We start from the raw sequence: 17,018 nt of genomic DNA on the forward strand, positions 1-17,018 counted from the left end.
ATCTCAGTCCCATCAGAGGAAAGCATTTATTTTAAAGGACACAGGCTGTGATGATGTATACAGTCACTTCACACATATAGGTATTACATTTTTGGTTTGGTGACAATTTTATAAGTGTTTTCCAATTTCCATGAATTAACTAACTTAAGCCATTTAGATGCAATTTCCTCGGTCACCTTTTTTATATCTAAGCATAGTTACTATCTGCAAAATTAAAACTCTCTTCTGTGGGCTGATACTGATGTGTGCTATGACCTGATCCTAAGATGTGCCAGGAACGTGCATGTCACTAATAATAAGTGTCACTAATAATAAGTGGCTACCAGGTGCCCAGACAGGATAGCTTTTGCTTAGTTTGGAACGGTTTAGATCATCTTCAAAAACTGGGTTTGTTAATTGCTTTAGGCACTTGGCTTGGCTCCAGGACATTTTTTTCTGCCACCACAGAATCACTGTACAGAACAGACTGTAGGTAGCTAATGTATTTTATTGCAGCACGGAGTGTCTCTACTTTGCTGAGCCGCTTCTCCAAGTACTCCTTCGGTAGGTGATGCCGCAGCTTAGCGTAGCCTTCATTGACACATTTAACCCTCTGTCTTTCCCTCTCATTCCTCTTTCTGATGAAAGCTGGCCCAAAGGAGCACTCACTTCTGCGGTAATTGGAATGGGACATTTGGTAGGGAAAGGTGCAGGGCTCACTGTAGAAGTTCTCTGCGACGAGATGCTCAGACATGGAAGGAAGGAACGACAAATCTTCAGAGCAAGTGACCCGGTTTGGTGTCTCTGGGTACGTGTGCAACGTGACCACCGGCTCAGCACAGAAAGGTCTGGCCAGTTGTATGCGCTGAGTCTCAGCGCAGACAGACAACTTGCCCATGAGGTTACAGTAGCTTTTGCCATCCATCGGGCTTTGCATTTAACCTGGAAATGTGTAATCACATAATAGTTTTAACAAGTCATACTGAACAGGAGAAAAAAAACTCACCTGGACTTACTAACACTTGGCATTACCGGCATTTTCCAGGAGAGACTTCTAATGCATTTGTGACATTTCAGAATGGTCTTGGAAGATTGTTACATAGAGCAGACAATGTCCCATTTGAAAATGCAAGAAGGTGCAAGTCAGCAATACTGATTTAAAAAAAAAATTATAGATTTTATGAAAATAAACCCACTAAAATTTATTAAAAGAAACAGCAGTCTCCTTTCACCTCAGCTTTAGAAATGATCTACCTTTATGTACCCCACATAGGTATAGTTTGCTCTGAATCCTCCAAAATTTACACCTCTACAGACAATAAAAAAGAAGGTCAACATCTGAGGCATTCTCTTCACCTCCTTCTCCTCACTGAAAAAAATAAAATCTACTGTTCCAGTAACAGACTTCCTATTCATTCCAAAAAGCCTTCAAAGACAAATTACTTTTTCTCCCTATTCATTTGATGTCTCATTCACTACACTAACTTAATTAGATAGAAAACTTGTGCAGGGAATGGATCTCAATATCTATTTTATGCCTGTCAAGTATTAAATCCATTCTACATCAAAAGTTTTACAAAAAGTTTAGAGGATTAATTTCTGCTGAACCTGACATCTCCTTGGGCCCTCATACTGCTTCTGCACTTACCTGCATATTTAACACAGATATGAAATACTAAATACAATCCTACTGAGAGAAGATCACGAAACAATCAATTTATTCAAGGAAAAAAACCCACATGTCCTCATAGTATTTTCCCAATTATAAATTATTTTACTAAGAAGGGACAGCACCTAGTGGTTGAAACACTGCTAGAAACTAAGACTGGCCTACTAAAACCACACACCCTCTCTTCAGAGCAGCATTACAGCAGGTGTAACTACTCAAATCAACCTTATACTTTTATTAGAAAGTTAATCTTGCAGTGTTTTATAGGAAGCTACATTATAGTGCCTTCCCATTATCATTATACAAATAGCTAAAGAGCAGCATAACTGTAATGATCATTACCTAATAGCTACTTGAAAATAAATTTTAAATAATTAATTTTTTAAAAATGACTGTGAACCATCCTCACTGATTGCAAGCAATACTTGCCTACAAAGAATCTACCCAAAAGCACTCTTACCATCCACTTCCACACCCACCCATTGCTGTCTAACACACTGAGGTACACCCTTAAAAATGGGAACTACCCCTGAACATTAAACTAGGTTACTAGAAACATCTAGATTACATATTCACAAAAACCTTGCAAAGCTTCCAATGTTCGGACCATGGTTCCATAACATAAATGGCATCCTCTTAATCCTTTACAAGAACATATTTTAACATTTGCTAATGATTTCATACCTGCCACATTTAATACAGAGAGAATTTTTACTCAGTATGGACCTTTCCTCACATGACACTCTATCAAAAAGCCTCTGTATTCAGTGTCATCTCTTTTTCTAATGCAAATAGGTCTCACAACAAAAATCCTACAAGTTAATAATTCATTTACAGCATGCTGCTAGACAGGAGAGAGTCACATGCATCTTAAACAGGTACTTCTGTACGTAGGCTGAAAGCATGAATACATCTATTTTACATTAATATACATGCAGAACAGAGGTGAATATATGGACTCTATAAAATGAAAATAGTAGACAGTCATCTTTCTCTTTTTTACTTCCACAGCTTGGGTTATTGTCTAAAAACTTTCTACTGCTAATAACTTAAAAACGTCTGAGAAAAAAGTCTGTTACATAGCAAAAAACACTTTATAACGAAACAACGCTATAGAGCAAGAAAACAAATCCTCCACAACCCCTCAAGAAGAAATACTTGCAGTATTTGTTGCTTAGTACTGACACTTCTGCTGCATAATAGCATTACATAAAACAATTATCTGCTGCCTTCCTATCTGCACGAAGTGCAAAATGCAAGTGTTAGGATTGTTTTCCTTTTAGACTAGAGACTCACCAGTCTTCAGATGAAAGTAAAATCCAAGGAAACAAGATGTGCTATTTTAAGACTGATGAATAATACCTGAAAATATCTGAATGATATTAAAAAAGAAGTTAATGTTCCATTTTTCTTACACCTTATTTAATAAGAGATCATATTAAACAAGATTAATTTAAAAACTACGGAAGCTCTGTTACTGAATAACTGGCATAAGTGATTTACAAAAATATTGACATTCAGCAAAGATCTGTTGCTCAATACAGCAATACACAAGTCTCTTACCTGAATTATGTAGCTTGTTCCGCTGAGTCAATGACTGCTGCAATTTATAGTCAACTGACAACATGCAAAGTAGCTTACAGTCAGATCTGCTCATTTCTGGTTTGGCTTTTCCACCCACACCACAGCTACGATGGCAACAAAACTTGCATAAAGGGCTAGAAATTTTAAAACTGTATTGAACACAACTAGATTACCTGAAAAAGCAATCAAGAAGGTACATTACTTCCTGTATGTATTCTGTTACAGTTTACTAAAGCAGTATTTTCGTTTATTGGCATTTCATCCTTTCATGTCTAAATATCAAACAATCAGCTAGAATTTAGCTAAACATTTACCATCAAGGCATAAGCAAACTAGTTTTCATAGCTTCCATTTTAAACACAGAAAATCAGCATTTATTTAGAAGGAATTTGTGATGCATTTGTCTCCAGATTTGAGGTGAGGGTCCACATTAGTTAGCTTAATACCCTCACATTTAATCTTCATTATATCTGTAATTTTGGGAAACTCTCTCAGTGCTAAGAAGTAAAACACCATATAGGAGGTCTCTAATAAAGCACTGGTAGGGGTAGACAAAACAAAATTTGAAACCAGCGAGCAATCAGTAGCAAGGCAAACGTTTTAAAGTTTTGCTTGAACTTAGAAACACAGTATGGAGCAACCAGTGTGTATAATCAAATATATATAGGTATAGAGATGTTTCATATATCAGCATATAGCTGTCTGATTGTACACATGCAAGTAAATATGACATCTAGCTTCAAAACCCCTACATTTTACAGGATTACCTTGACACCTTAGACTATCTCACTATTTGGCCCTTCTATCAATCGAAGTAAAACCACACAAAAAATCCAAAACCAAACCAGTTCATCTTAAAGCTTTCAGAAGACACTGTAAGATTAGAAATGACTGAACTACTACCAAAAGAGTAGTAGACAGTAGTAGACAGACCCCGTCTTGTCATCTTGGGACTGTCAGCCATCCTGCTTCTGCTGCCCTGGTGTGGGGCCACAATGACGCCGTATTCTGCATCCTCCCAGCTGTGCCAGATCAGACCTCATCAGAAAAGCAGCCAAGAGATGGAATATCTACTAAAACTGGTAGACAGGCATGTCTGCAACAAGCAAGTCACATTATTTTTATTTAGGGGACCCTAGGAACATCAGAGTCGTAACTGGTTATTGACTCACCAGGGTAGGATGTTGAGCACAGTAACTGAACCCAAATCTGGATTTTTTTGTCCTGTCAATGCACCTTGTGCCGCCTTTTTTTTCTATTTTAAAGAAAGAATCCTGTGCTTCCACCAATTAGCTATCCATTATAATTCCCTCCAGATTAACTCAGTTTTTCTAAGGACTGACAAGAGCGTGAAGCTCTGTATCTGCAAAAGAGCTGCAATCAAGTGCAAATGTTATGGGACAACTGTGTTTGTGATGTGGCAGAGCTATGTGTACAGGTACAGTTTATTTCCCATGCTTCTCTGCCCCCCCCCCCCAGCAACATACAGTACTGTCCCATGTACCATTTCCTTCCACACTGGAACAGAAAACTGTACAGGACAATAAAGTAACTACATATGCATAGCTAAATTTGAGTCAAGGATTAAACACTTTTTTCAATTAGCAATTTGGTGAGCCTTTCTTTTATCTAGGCACTAAACAAGCACATGTTCCTACTCTGAAGCATTTTCAGAGAAGTGCTTTTATAGATGGAGTTTGCATGCAGGGTGATGAGGGAGAAAAATGACATACAAATAATGCACATCTGTTTTTCAAAAACAAGTTTTATCCTTAATTGTTACATTTGAAAGGGGATATACGAAAGTTAGTCATCTAGCAACTGCATACCTCTTAAGAGAGATGAGTACAGAATCACAGATAAAAAAAGTACACCTAACTCCCAAGATGACAGGTGCTAGATACAGTATGTGCCTTACACCATCAATCCAGACAAATGCAGAAAGATTTTTATAATAAATATTTCATCATATACTAAATCCTGAGACTTTACCCATGGAAAGAGAGGGTGAAGATTTGTTTAAAGAGATACTCACATATAATATATTAAGCTATTAAAGCAAAATAGAACAAAATTCCAACACTGTCTTGATATGCACTGCATTTGTGTTTATCTACGTCACAGTACTTCAAGTATCAGCTCAAAGAGTCAGTGTCCATTTAAGTTTTGCCTTAAATCTGCGAACATCACTTGACATACAAGCATCTTGAAAGTACGAGTGCAAGAAACCAAATGATGAATACAGGCAATCAGGATTTCATTCTCCGATAAGAAAACTACACTGTAAGATTTAGATTTCCAGTACCTAGCATTAGTCAGAAGAAAATCCAAGTATATTTACAAAAGGTGTTTACATAAAGTGATTAGTGAGTCGCAAGTAATTACTGTGTTCCCAGGTACTTTTTAACCACATAAATACTAGAGAGAAATATATAGTTAAAAACCACCATAAAGTCACAAATGTAAATAAGGTACCACAGTGGTAACCCAAGATACCTTCGGGTTTGTTTTCTTTTCAGTTTTATTAGTAAAAGCCATTTGAAAATGTAAAGATTTAAGCTTTTGGTTAACTAAGTTTTTTAAATTGCTTCCATTCCAGTACATTCCTTCAAAGTTCAAATACTTTACTTTTTTTTGTAAATCAATAATGAACCATTTAAGAAAACCCTTCTGAATTGGCAGGATCAGGAAGACCTAAGTCAGCTCTTTCAATTAGTCCACTTTACTTCCCTGGAGTTATTTTGCTGAGACACAGCTAACTCAGCACAACATGACGGTCAAAGACAGACTTGCGTTGCTCTTGGACCTGTAACTTCCAACGCTGCTGGGCGTACTCCACTTTGTTCAATACGTTGGCGCGGCTCCGAGAACGAGCCAGCACATCATGAGCATTTGCAAAAGGTTGGTGATCCTGGAATGGCAAAAATCACTAGTTAGATCTCAACAATTCCGCTGAGCAATTACATTGGTCTTTTTTTGTTGTTACATTCCAAAAGACGGGGTTTTGTTTTTAAGGTAAACAAGCTGTTTCAACGAGCTGGTTAGTAATAATGACCAAGCAAACTTTTTTAGTATTTAGAACTGTACTTCAATTTCTCATTCAAAGTAACTTCCACAGGTTTCCCAAATAGACCAAACTTCATCACACTGTCAAACAATTCCCTGCTGCCCAGAGATCTCACAGGGAGCTGCCAGACCAGCAGCACAGTCTTGCATCCATTAGCAGCTGGTGAGAGAGAAGCCTGGAACAGACCCAGGCGCTAGCAGGCTCCTGTTATTGTCGTGAACGCACTTCACTTCAAAACTGAATTAAAGAGTCAGTTCTCTGCCAGCTCAAAGCCATTTACCGTCAGGCAGTTCAGGATGTTCACACACAGCTTCTGTATAAAACCAACACACTCTGATGTTTACCAAACTAAACCTATTGTACTGAGCTCTCTAAAAGTAAAGTGTCAATACAGCTGTTTAAGTGACAGAGCTCAACAATAACCCAGTGCTTGTTTAATATTTACTGTATTTTCTGACAGTACCTGCAAAGCTTTATTTTCTTCTAGTAAATAGAATCAAGTTAAAAACAGTAAGAGTTGGAACTGAACTTCTTATTTGGCTATCAAACTGGTTTGGACAAAGCCATTTTGCTAAAGCTGTGTCAAAAAGCATCATATATACAATGCATAATGAAAACTAACGTAGTTATATGCTATATTAAATGTCTTTTTTATATGTCTACACTTCATATTCCCTTTTTTTTTCCCAGAACACTGTTGAAGACATTGACATTAATGGATACTTTATTTTGTAACATGACTCCCTAGAGTAGCTCAATAATTCTTCACAGCACAGAGATTATTATTAATGATACCCATTGAAGTGATGCCTACAAGTTCCACAGCCACACGAGACTCACTGGGCTAAGAAATACACTCACAGAGAACAAGAGACAATCCCTGACCCAAAGAGCTATGATCTCACCATAAAAAACTATGCAGCTGGATATATCTAGAATGGAAATTTAACAGGTGACAAATCACTTCATTTGCAGGGAAACAAAAATCACAATAGCAACACATTTCTACCATAGAATAGATGGTGGAAGGGAGAGTGCAGGACAAGCTAGATGGCACTGGCTTTCCTGATAAACAACAATCTCAGCCCAAAGGCTAGCTACCATCAATTTCTACATAAACAAGGGGAGAAAAAAGAATTTAAGAGGAAAGAGGTCTATGGAAGTAGCTTACATTCATCAGTTGTCACTGCCACCAAGGGGCAACGAGAAAGAATAAACACACTAGCTTGAAATTCTGCAAGAAAATCGATACACGTGGTATTTCCCAAGTGTGACAAGGATCAATACCTCAAGAATTTTCAAGAGGGAAGGCAAAGATGGGGATAAGCCATAAGGGACCTTGAATTATTTCATGTTCACTGCCACAGAAGGATAAATAGGAAAGGAGCAGCATGAACTAAACAAGCACCTGAGTGCTTTTTGTTCCAAGCACTACTGCAGATATAAGCACTACCAACTCCACAAGCACACGTTAAGAGTCATAGTAACAGCTACAGCAAAACATGAAATTCATCAAGATGGATTCAGATTTTAAGGAAATTCATTCTGCAGTTAACCTGAGCTCTGCCAGGGGACTTATTTAACTTCTGCTTACAATCAGAATATTTTAACACAGATTTTGAAGTATTACTATAATTTACCTAGGGTATAAAATCAAATTAATTTGTCTGAGGTATAGCATACAGCACACATTCATTTATTTCAGGTAGGGATCTGCCCAATTTGCTGTAAGAATGCATTCAAATCTCTTCTTTCCAAAAAACCCTCCCAATATCCTCCTAGAAGTGACTGGGAAAGTCTTAAGATGTCAATACAAAATCATTTGGAATGTGCTTCCATGTAATACACAAGAAAGTGCAGAAACAGTGGGACACAAAAGCAATTGTATACCTCTGTCTGAAGAACCTTCATTCCAGACAATGGTAGCCCAAACTTGGGCAACATTCATGTATTTTTGTTGCGAGGTCCGGATAAATAAAGAAGGCATAGCTGATAAAAACTCTTATCCAGGAAAATGCTTGATTTAGAATACTTAATATCCTCCCCCCACAGAACAGAAACACCTTTTTAAGTCAGGATAGCTGATGTGGCCACTGTTGAAAAAACAGTAGAATTAAAGAATACGCTTTTCCTCAGTTTACTAGCAATGACAGTTGTCATGCCAAAAACAACCTGGAAAAGCTGAGTACATCTCACACTAAAATTCACAGATGCTGAGCATAACAGAGTCATGAGCATTTACTGGGTACAAAACCTTCAGATCTGTGAAGCCACTGAAGCGAAACTACAGGGCTTTTAAATATTTTTAAAAGCGTTGCCATCATAATTTTGTTTCGCCAAGAAGAAACTTATTTATCTTCTACTATAAACTTCCTATTTACTGGAAGGAATGATTAAAATATTCTTAATGATTCTATAGTAAGACACTAATAAATATTGTACATTTTTTTGACTAGGTCCCATTTACTCCAGCAGCAATAAAGCGCTCATGTCTGCTGAAAGGCTTAGGTTAAGCAAATGGCAATCTTCCCATTGCACACTCTGGGTTTGGTTTCAGAAATTCTTTCTGAAGTTATGCCACATCTGAAGTGTACTTCATCAGTAAAAGCAGTCCTGCTTGAGGACTCAATAGAGAAACTACGTTGACACAGAGATTCAAGAATTCTTTTATCAGTTTGTGTGGTTCAACACTGACACAGTCAATCCAGCTGCCACTTTAGAAAGCTTTCCTCTCATTACTTTACGGTGATATTTCTCCCAGGCAGGCAGATTCATCAGGTTCAGATGCACGCAGATTTATCAAATGCAGAGCCATAGTCCATATTTTTATGCTATTCTAAGTCCCCCTTCAACACACAGATGACCTCCTCCCACCAACCAGAATTCCTTATCCACACCAATCAAGTACTAAAGTGACTCACTCCTGCCAGTGTAAGGTTTCATAAGGTCTTAGATTCCCTTCCTGTAATGACACTGAAGACAATTTTGTTCCTTATTTATCAGAAGTCAAAAACACTGTGTTGGAGATTGGGAAGGCCAGTAATGACAGGAAGTCAAGTCACGGATGGACTACTCCCCTTTCCTTCCCAAAAAAGGCTGTTCTGATCTGTTGGAATATACTATCCATTCTGGTTTCTAGCTGTAATACTAAGAAACTATTTCAGCATCAGTCACTGTTTTACTTCACTATAATAATTATTTTTTTAATTTTTAGCACCAATAAATTCAAACTGGAGCAACAGAAGATGCAACCCCTCTTCCTTTTTGCAGAAATACAAGCAGGGAGCAATTTGTGTAAATGTGATCAGTAGCAAGACTGATTAACACTTAAGAAGTTGTACCTCCTGTGTATGCTTACCTCCATTCCTACTCTGTTCCTTCTCTGAGAAAATAATCTGTGCCTAGAGCTTGGATAACTGAAGTAGTCCTCATCTTACTACTTTCTAGCCCAGTGAAAAAATGAGAGAGTGGCTTCACTGAAGTCATCTTGCAGCTTTCTTTATCTCTCCCTTCAGGAAAAGCATTTACACTGCCTGGCAAAAAAGCTGCTCATCCCAAAGAGTTATTTAACAACTAACCATCCCAATCTTTACGTTAACCGAAGTACACAAACACTCTGGTGAACTCACCCCAATGTCTTCATCGCTTTGTATGAGCTGTGAATGTCCAAAGAGACGTCTCTTCAGTATGGGTTCTGCCAGAGTAAGGTACACCATGTACAGAAGAAGTAGGCCCAAAATAGACAGGTATATGATGATTGTAACCTACACAATGCAAACACAGTTTATGCCAGAATTGTGACATTGCCCCCACAATCTCTCAGCAGGCAGCAAGGACCAAAAGAACAGTACATGCAAAGCCTGTGATGAGCCTGTCAATCTTTGGTAATGTCACTAGATGACTTAAAGCCTATGAGCAGAGAAAAACCCCTGAACTACAACCTGGTATTAAAAGGGTTTTGGGCAGACAGATGTTAGCTTGAAACAGTTTATCTTAGTGAAGCCTTGCTAAAAACCTTATGCTATCACTCTTAAAACAACCTGGTGTTACAAATCTCACCTCAACCAAGATAACTGTTCAGTTCGGCCATTAAACTGCAGTGAAAAATTTGGGGGATCCTGCACGGTCTCCACGGAAGGCAAAAAGAAATACCAAACTTCTAAAAGACCAAAAAAAAAGGAGACCGTAGAAGATGAAAGAAGATGCACTGTGCAATCTATTCACCCCAGCCTAGGGCTCAATGGCTACAAAAGGATAAGAATGTGAAGAATAAAGAAATGACCTGTTAGAGCAAACATATATGATTTTGCTCTTTTTAACTTGCCAACATACAAAGCAAGACAGCTGAATAATGAGCGGCCCTGTAAAATAATAATGAAAACAAAGTCCAAAGCTTGACAAAATGCCCTAGAACACTCAGAATTTCAGTAAGGTGTAAAGCTTTATCTCAAAAGTGGAGATCTTCAATAAAGGATCTCAAGCCTACTCCTTCAGTTATAGCTCGATGCTATTGTTCCTCCTCAAGATAAATTCTGAGCAACTATCACGAAAAAAGTTAAATATTAGGCTGCTTTAGAAAATCTTTCCCTTTAAAATGAATGTTTCTCTAAAAGACAAAACACATTGACTAATGAGTTGAAGCATTTAACATATGCCAACAGAATGACATTGTTTACCTTAATTGTGACAGAGCTTCTCTCTTCATATTTGCATTCACAACGTAAACAGTATGCTTCTACATCAGGTCCAGGGACAGGCATAGGCTCAACCACATGAAGACAATCACTGAAGGAAGACAGAAACTGCTCGGTCAGTTTTGAGCTGGTTTTGTTCCACTACACAGGCAGACCCCAGCTGCACGAGCTGAGAAGTCACCTTTGTGTAAATTCACCTGTTCTAAATTATAGGTATCCAAAATCAAAATAAATAAATCACTATTCCACAATTATCTTACTTAAACAAGAAATTCAGCTATTGGCAAGCTGCTAAACAAGTTTTAAGACCTTTCTAACTCAATACAATGTTTTCATTTTTCAGAGAAAGTATTAAAGCTGTTAACGAATCAAGTCCAAGGATCTGAATCCCAGCATGAATACATCATTTGACACCGACATCATGGATCAAAGTAAGTTCGAGCTACATGCTTCTTTCTTCACCATACTCAAAAGAGCCTTATTCTACCCTTCCACCATCTGAAGGAAGATTAACCTCTCTTTAGTGTCTAAGAACAGAAGTTCTTTTTTCTTGCCATCACAAGTTACAGGCATTAAAGAAAAAAAAAAAAGGAGAAAAAAAAAAAAGTCAGATGGGTTGTTTCTCTAAGCAACAAAATATTGAATAAATAGCATTCAGCTTTCAGTACCGGACCCGGATGTGAAAGCGTAATTTGACTTAAAAGATTACAAAAGGTAAATCAAGTCCCATGCCAAAAAGCATGGCTGACAATCTCATGGGCACCGTATGCCATAGCACTAAAATCCAGCTGCCATGAGACATCTGCTTCCACCAATACATTATGTAATTTTGGTCTTTTTATTGACTCAGGTTGGTTTTTCAGCGTTCACATACCAGCGTCTCTGCAAAGCACTGATGGAACAAAAATGATGTTTCACATTTATCCTGGTTAACTCCATGTTAGTACAGTCAGAAGCAGGTAATTAAATAAAACACCTGATGTGACAGCAGCAGCATAGGATTCACCACTCTGCTGGGATAGATTACAACGCTGCAAACACTTGGCCAGACACTAACTCATCTCTTCTGGTTTTTTTGTGTTCCTTCTTCATAACTAAAACTGAGTGTCAAGTCACATCCTCTGGAGGGGAGTGGAGGGCTTATTTTTCCCATTTATTTGAAAGTAGAATTACATTCTCTTCTGTGGGGGAGTGCAGCACTCAAGTGACAAAATCAAAAATACATGCAAGTTATCATCTGTGCAATTTCTGTTCATGTGATTGAAAGCTTACATCAATATGCTGCACAAGTATGTAGTTTAAGTACAGTAGTAAGTCTGTTACTGCGAATATATAAAATAATAATATCAGCTTTTTTTTTCTCCAGTTCAGTATTTCAAGTTGCTAGGAAGTGTAAAATCTATCAGAACCTTAGAATTTTGATTATGTGTTTGCTTGGACTGCAATTCCACAGCAATTTCAGAGTAAAATGCAGAAAAGGCTGATTCTTTTTTAAACAATATTCCCACTCAACTGCCTCTACATCAGCACCTTCTCCCTTGTGCCCATAGTAGCAGCACCAAGGCAGCAGCCCTCCCACGGGAAGCCAGGCTGGTCGGAAGGGCAGCTTCTACACAGATTTCCAGTTCATTCGACCGGCAGACAGGGTGTCCGTCTGTCGGTCCGTCCGTCCTTCCTTCCTCCTTCTCTCCCTGCACCTTTACGACTGCCACTGCAGTCAGCCTCTGTACGTGAAATACCAATACTTTCAAAGCACAAAATACAAACACCAACACTTTCCAAGTGGGTTATTTAACCCTGCGGGTGCTTCGGCACCACTACACCTGCCTAGCGCGCTGTCCATCAGGCCAGGATTGCCTGCAATAATTTCTAGTCCAAGCCCAGAAGGGTGAACACTTGTGTTGGTGTCACAGAATCATAGAATGTCCCAAGTTGGAAGGGACCCACAAGGATCATCGAGTCCAACTCCTGTCCCTGCACATGACAACCCCACAGTTCACACCATGTGTCTGAGGACTTGTCCAGTCTCTTCTTGAACACTGTCAGGCTCCCTGCGGAGCCTGTTCCAGTGCTCCACCACCCTCTGGGTGAAGAACCTTTTCCTAATGTCCAACCTAAACCTCCCCTGGCACATCTTCCTGCCATACCCTCGGGTTCAGTCATTGGTTGCCAGAGAGAAGAGATCAGTACCTGCCCCTCCTCCTCCCCTTGTGAGGAAGCTGTAGCCACGATGAGGTCTCCCCTCAGTCTCCTCCAGGCTGAACAAACCCAGTGACTTTAGCTGCTCCTCATACGGCTTGCCCTCCAAACCCCTCAACAACTTCATGGACACTCTCCAGTAGCTTTATATCCTTTTTATCCGGTGGCACCCAGAACTGCACACAGTGCTCCAGGTGAGGCCGCACCAGTGCACAGTAGAACAGGACAATCACCTCCCTTGCCCGGGGGGCAGTGCTGTGCTTGGTGCACCCCAGGACATCCTGATGTTCACATAACATGCCGCCTGGCAGTCTGAAGCTGGGAGAACAGACTACTCCAAGTCAAAGAACTGAAACACCTAAATAAGAGCATCACGATGCACATTACTGGTTCAACATTAACAATTAAATTTTCATTTTATGTCTGGACAAGCCAGCAGTAAGTGGTCATTATACTGTACATAATTCATAAAGACACTAAAAATTCATCTGGTTCTTGTCACACAAATGACTGATCTAAATACCTAAAAGACGCTATACCTCACTGTTTTATTCAATAACGAGTCACTTGCACTGATGCAGATGTCAAACTACAGCACTAAATTTGTTGAATTTATTGCACATGAACTAACAGTCAAGCCGTTCAGAGGTGGCAGGAAGACATCTCAAACAGATCAAAGCCATAAAACATTCCCAGATGGTTACTTAAGAAATGATCTCAACGAAATGAGATTTAAGACAGAAAAACAGATATTTTGAGATTCTATATGCATCAGTATCTGTAACCATAAAATTAGTCAGGCCTTCAAAGCTAATTTTTCCTGCAACAAGTACCAATATTTATTTAAAGGAAAACAGGGTCTTTTCTGCTAGCAAGGCACACGCTAAGCAATACCCACTGAAAAAATCCATTTTCATTTGCAATTAGCGGTAATGAACAATAAAACCAGTAACACTGCTACTCTGAAAGGCTTGCTGCAGCTGGAATTCTCCCAGTATGTTTCATCACTGCCACTTAATTTGTCATAGCAGGACTAATGTTGTTAAGTAAATCATGTAGGACAAAAATTCGATTGGACAGTACATTTTATGTTCATTAGTTTAGACTGAAGTTTACAGCGTTGTTTCTCACAATTCTCTTATAAGTACTTTAATAAGTCAAGGCACAGCTCTACAGGTAGCTGTATCACTAATTTCATTCCTGTAATTACTGTGGTGGACCTACTCAGGATGACAAAATTTTCATAATCAAGATGCCAACCTGCTGCTACTCATCAGACTGAAAAGCCTTTATAAATTTTTTCTGTAACTGAACAAGAGTCAATACATAAGTAGTATGTCATGTTTTTATAGGTTGATCAAAGAATCTCAGAGCACTCTGAGGAATAGAAATCTCCAGAATCTCCAGAAACAAAAGTCTCTAAATGACAGGATGGGTTCCAAGAGTAGAGACCGAGGAGACAATACTCCCGAGTCCTAGTTCCATGGCTGTGCTCCTTTGCCTTTATGCCATTTCAAATCACTGAATTCAAATTACAACATCCCCTTCCCTTCTACTATTTCCAAGTCTAAATAAATAAATAAACATGCAAGCAAGCAAACCAAAACCAAATACAGGGGAAAAAAACATTGGATTTCAAGCCTTATCGTTTGCTAGAGCTGATTCTGAAGTACTTTTAAAATAAAAGTTCCAGTAAGTTATGCAAGAGATGTAATTTCTCCTGGCAGCACCACAGCAGACTCACACAGGATCACTAGGGAACAAGTTCTTAACCAGTAAAACTCATTATAGTTCTTGATACCACACACACTCACCAGTCTTTCTGTGAAATATTTTTGTTGTAAATCTGGCCCAAATGGTCTTTGTAAGGAGGACAGATGCATTTACATCGGACATCCTCAGAATTCTGTAAAGTAAACAACAACAAATTATCATCAGTAACCATAGCCAGATATAGAAAGCACGCTTTGTGTAATACATGAAATGTTTAACACAGACTACTTTCAAGTATCTTTGAATAATCTTACTCAGGATTTCCTTCAAGTTTACAAACAACTCTTCAAAATTACCAAGCAAGCAGAGCAATTTGTCAAGTAACACTATTATTTTAGATAGCACACACATTCTTCACAAGAAAAATCGAGAGTTTAAGCTCACTCTTCTTTTTAAGAAGTAACACACATTCAGAAGTTACTGATGTTGGTACACTCAACTGTTGAATTTATGAGGACAGCTGTATAACACAGACACAGCAATGAGCTTAAAACTAATGAAAGAATATCAACCCCAAATGGAAGCTGGCAAAGAAACCTCTGTGGGTAATTCTGTCCTCCCTGACCACAGCAGAAACAGCTCTATAAGGAAAACTAGTAGGGGGACTAGTACAACCTGTGGTGCTCTCCTCTTAAAAAGCAGCAGGATATTGTGCAGCAGAGAAAAAAAAAAGTACAAAACCGCAATTCCAAATGAAGGTAAAGCAAATGCAAAAAATGATAGAAACTTGTAAAAGCAAATTTTAGAGAAACAAACTAAAATTTGCATAAGCAACGAGAGGCACTGCAGAAAGCAGTAAGGAAAATTAACTGCCTACTGTTTGGGACAGTAAGAAAGAAGCTGCATCCAAAGTTAACAGATCACTACTGGGAACAACAGAATTTCAGGAAAAAAAAAAAAGACCCCTTTGTGTATATTTAAATAGGATAATTTCTTTTTTTCCCCAACAGCACAAGAACAAAAACCCCATGGAGAGACCAGAGATGGTCTGCAAGGGGTTATGGATAAAAGCATTTTCAAACACAAATCAGAAAAACTTATTTGACCAAATGAAACGAGACAGTGGATAAACTTGGCTTATCAGATGTTCAAGGCAATTTCTAACTGCATTATAAAGGAATGTCTTAAGAGCTACTGGTAATAAACACCTATACTGAGCAATCAGGTCACAATAACACAAAATAGGCGTAGCTCAGCTGGAAAACCTCGACTGCATTATATACCGAGTCACTTCTGGTCTCACCGTAGAAAAGTCGAATAGCTGATTATCAGTAAAAAGGTGAAAAATCAGAGATGCGGGCACTCTGAAAACAGGAGAGACACCAGGTTCTCCGTGAGTCACAGAGACACTGAGGTGACGGTCCCAAATACTACCTGGGAAGGACCCAAAGCCGAGTGCCCAGGGAAGAGCCACCGCAGGCCCCGTGGGAAGAGCCGGGCAGGTCCCGCGGACAGAGCCCCGCCGAACCCACCGGCTCCGGCCGCCGCCTAGAGCGGAGGGAAGGACCCCGGAACCGGGAAAGGGGGCGGGGAGCACCACCGCGATCCGTTCCCCGCCGCCCCGCTCACCTTGGCCGCAGCGCCCAGCCCCGCCAGAGCGGCCAGCGCCAGCAGCGGGCAGAGGAGCGCCCAGGCCCCGCACCGGGCCGCCATGCCAGCGCCCACCGCCTACCGCCTCCCGCCGCCGGGCCGCCAGCGCCCGCCTCCAGCACTTCCGCCTCCCGCCGCCTCACGTGAGGCCGCGTCCGCCGCCATGGCGGCCCCGCCGGGAGCCGCGGCGCCGCCGGCTGGTTCCGGGGTGGTACCGGGGTGGTGCCGGCCGCCCCAGGCGGGACCCGCGTCCCCGCGGCGGGAGGGCAGCGCTGGGGTCCCGAGGGGGCGAGCGCCCAACGGGCGCGGTGTGGCCGTTACCCGCCGGTCCCCACAGCCCCAACGGCTGCTCGCGCGGTTCATCCCCGCCGGGCTGTCCCCTCAGTGACATAGCGGGGGACGTGCCGCAGCCAGCAGAGAGCCCTTCCCCTGGTGCCGTAATGGGACGTTCGGGTGGCCGGTA

General features: G+C 40.2%; 2 protein-coding genes across 2 annotated transcripts; both read right to left on the reverse strand.

The window, feature by feature from the left end:
• Positions 1 to 342: 342 nt before the first annotated feature.
• ASCL3 (achaete-scute family bHLH transcription factor 3) lies at positions 343 to 916 on the reverse strand. Its single transcript, XM_065636119.1, has one exon. It carries the CDS (start codon positions 914 to 916, stop codon positions 377 to 379), a length of 540 nt encoding a protein of 179 aa, XP_065492191.1. The 3' UTR covers positions 343 to 376.
• Positions 917 to 4,659: 3,743 nt separating this feature from the next.
• On the reverse strand, positions 4,660 to 16,713 carry TMEM9B (TMEM9 domain family member B). Its single transcript, XM_065636054.1, has 5 exons — positions 16,535 to 16,713; positions 15,007 to 15,098; positions 10,976 to 11,084; positions 9,929 to 10,063; positions 4,660 to 6,143 (listed from the first exon to the last, which is right to left on the reverse strand). Exons 1-5 carry the CDS (start codon positions 16,616 to 16,618, stop codon positions 5,988 to 5,990), a joined length of 576 nt encoding a protein of 191 aa, XP_065492126.1. The 5' UTR covers positions 16,619 to 16,713; the 3' UTR covers positions 4,660 to 5,987.
• Between the last annotated feature and the right edge of the window lie 305 nt (positions 16,714 to 17,018).

The sequence above is a fragment of the Caloenas nicobarica genome, chromosome 5 (assembly GCF_036013445.1).
Source record: "Caloenas nicobarica isolate bCalNic1 chromosome 5, bCalNic1.hap1, whole genome shotgun sequence".
Classification (NCBI taxonomy): Eukaryota; Metazoa; Chordata; class Aves; order Columbiformes; family Columbidae; genus Caloenas; species Caloenas nicobarica.

Coding starts and splice junctions, on each gene's coding strand:
- ASCL3 (XM_065636119.1), bottom strand. CDS start 916: ATGCAAAGCCCGATGGATGGCAAAAGCTACTGTAACCTCATGGGCAAG.
- TMEM9B (XM_065636054.1), bottom strand. CDS start 16,618: ATGGCGGCCCGGTGCGGGGCCTGGGCGCTCCTCTGCCCGCTGCTGGCG. Junction 11,085..15,006: donor AATATTTCACAGAAAGACTG/GTGAGTGTGTGT, acceptor GTCTTCCTTCAG/TGATTGTCTTCATGTGGTTG. Junction 10,064..10,975: donor GAAGCTCTGTCACAATTAAG/GTAAACAATGTC, acceptor TGCATTGTGTAG/GTTACAATCATCATATACCT.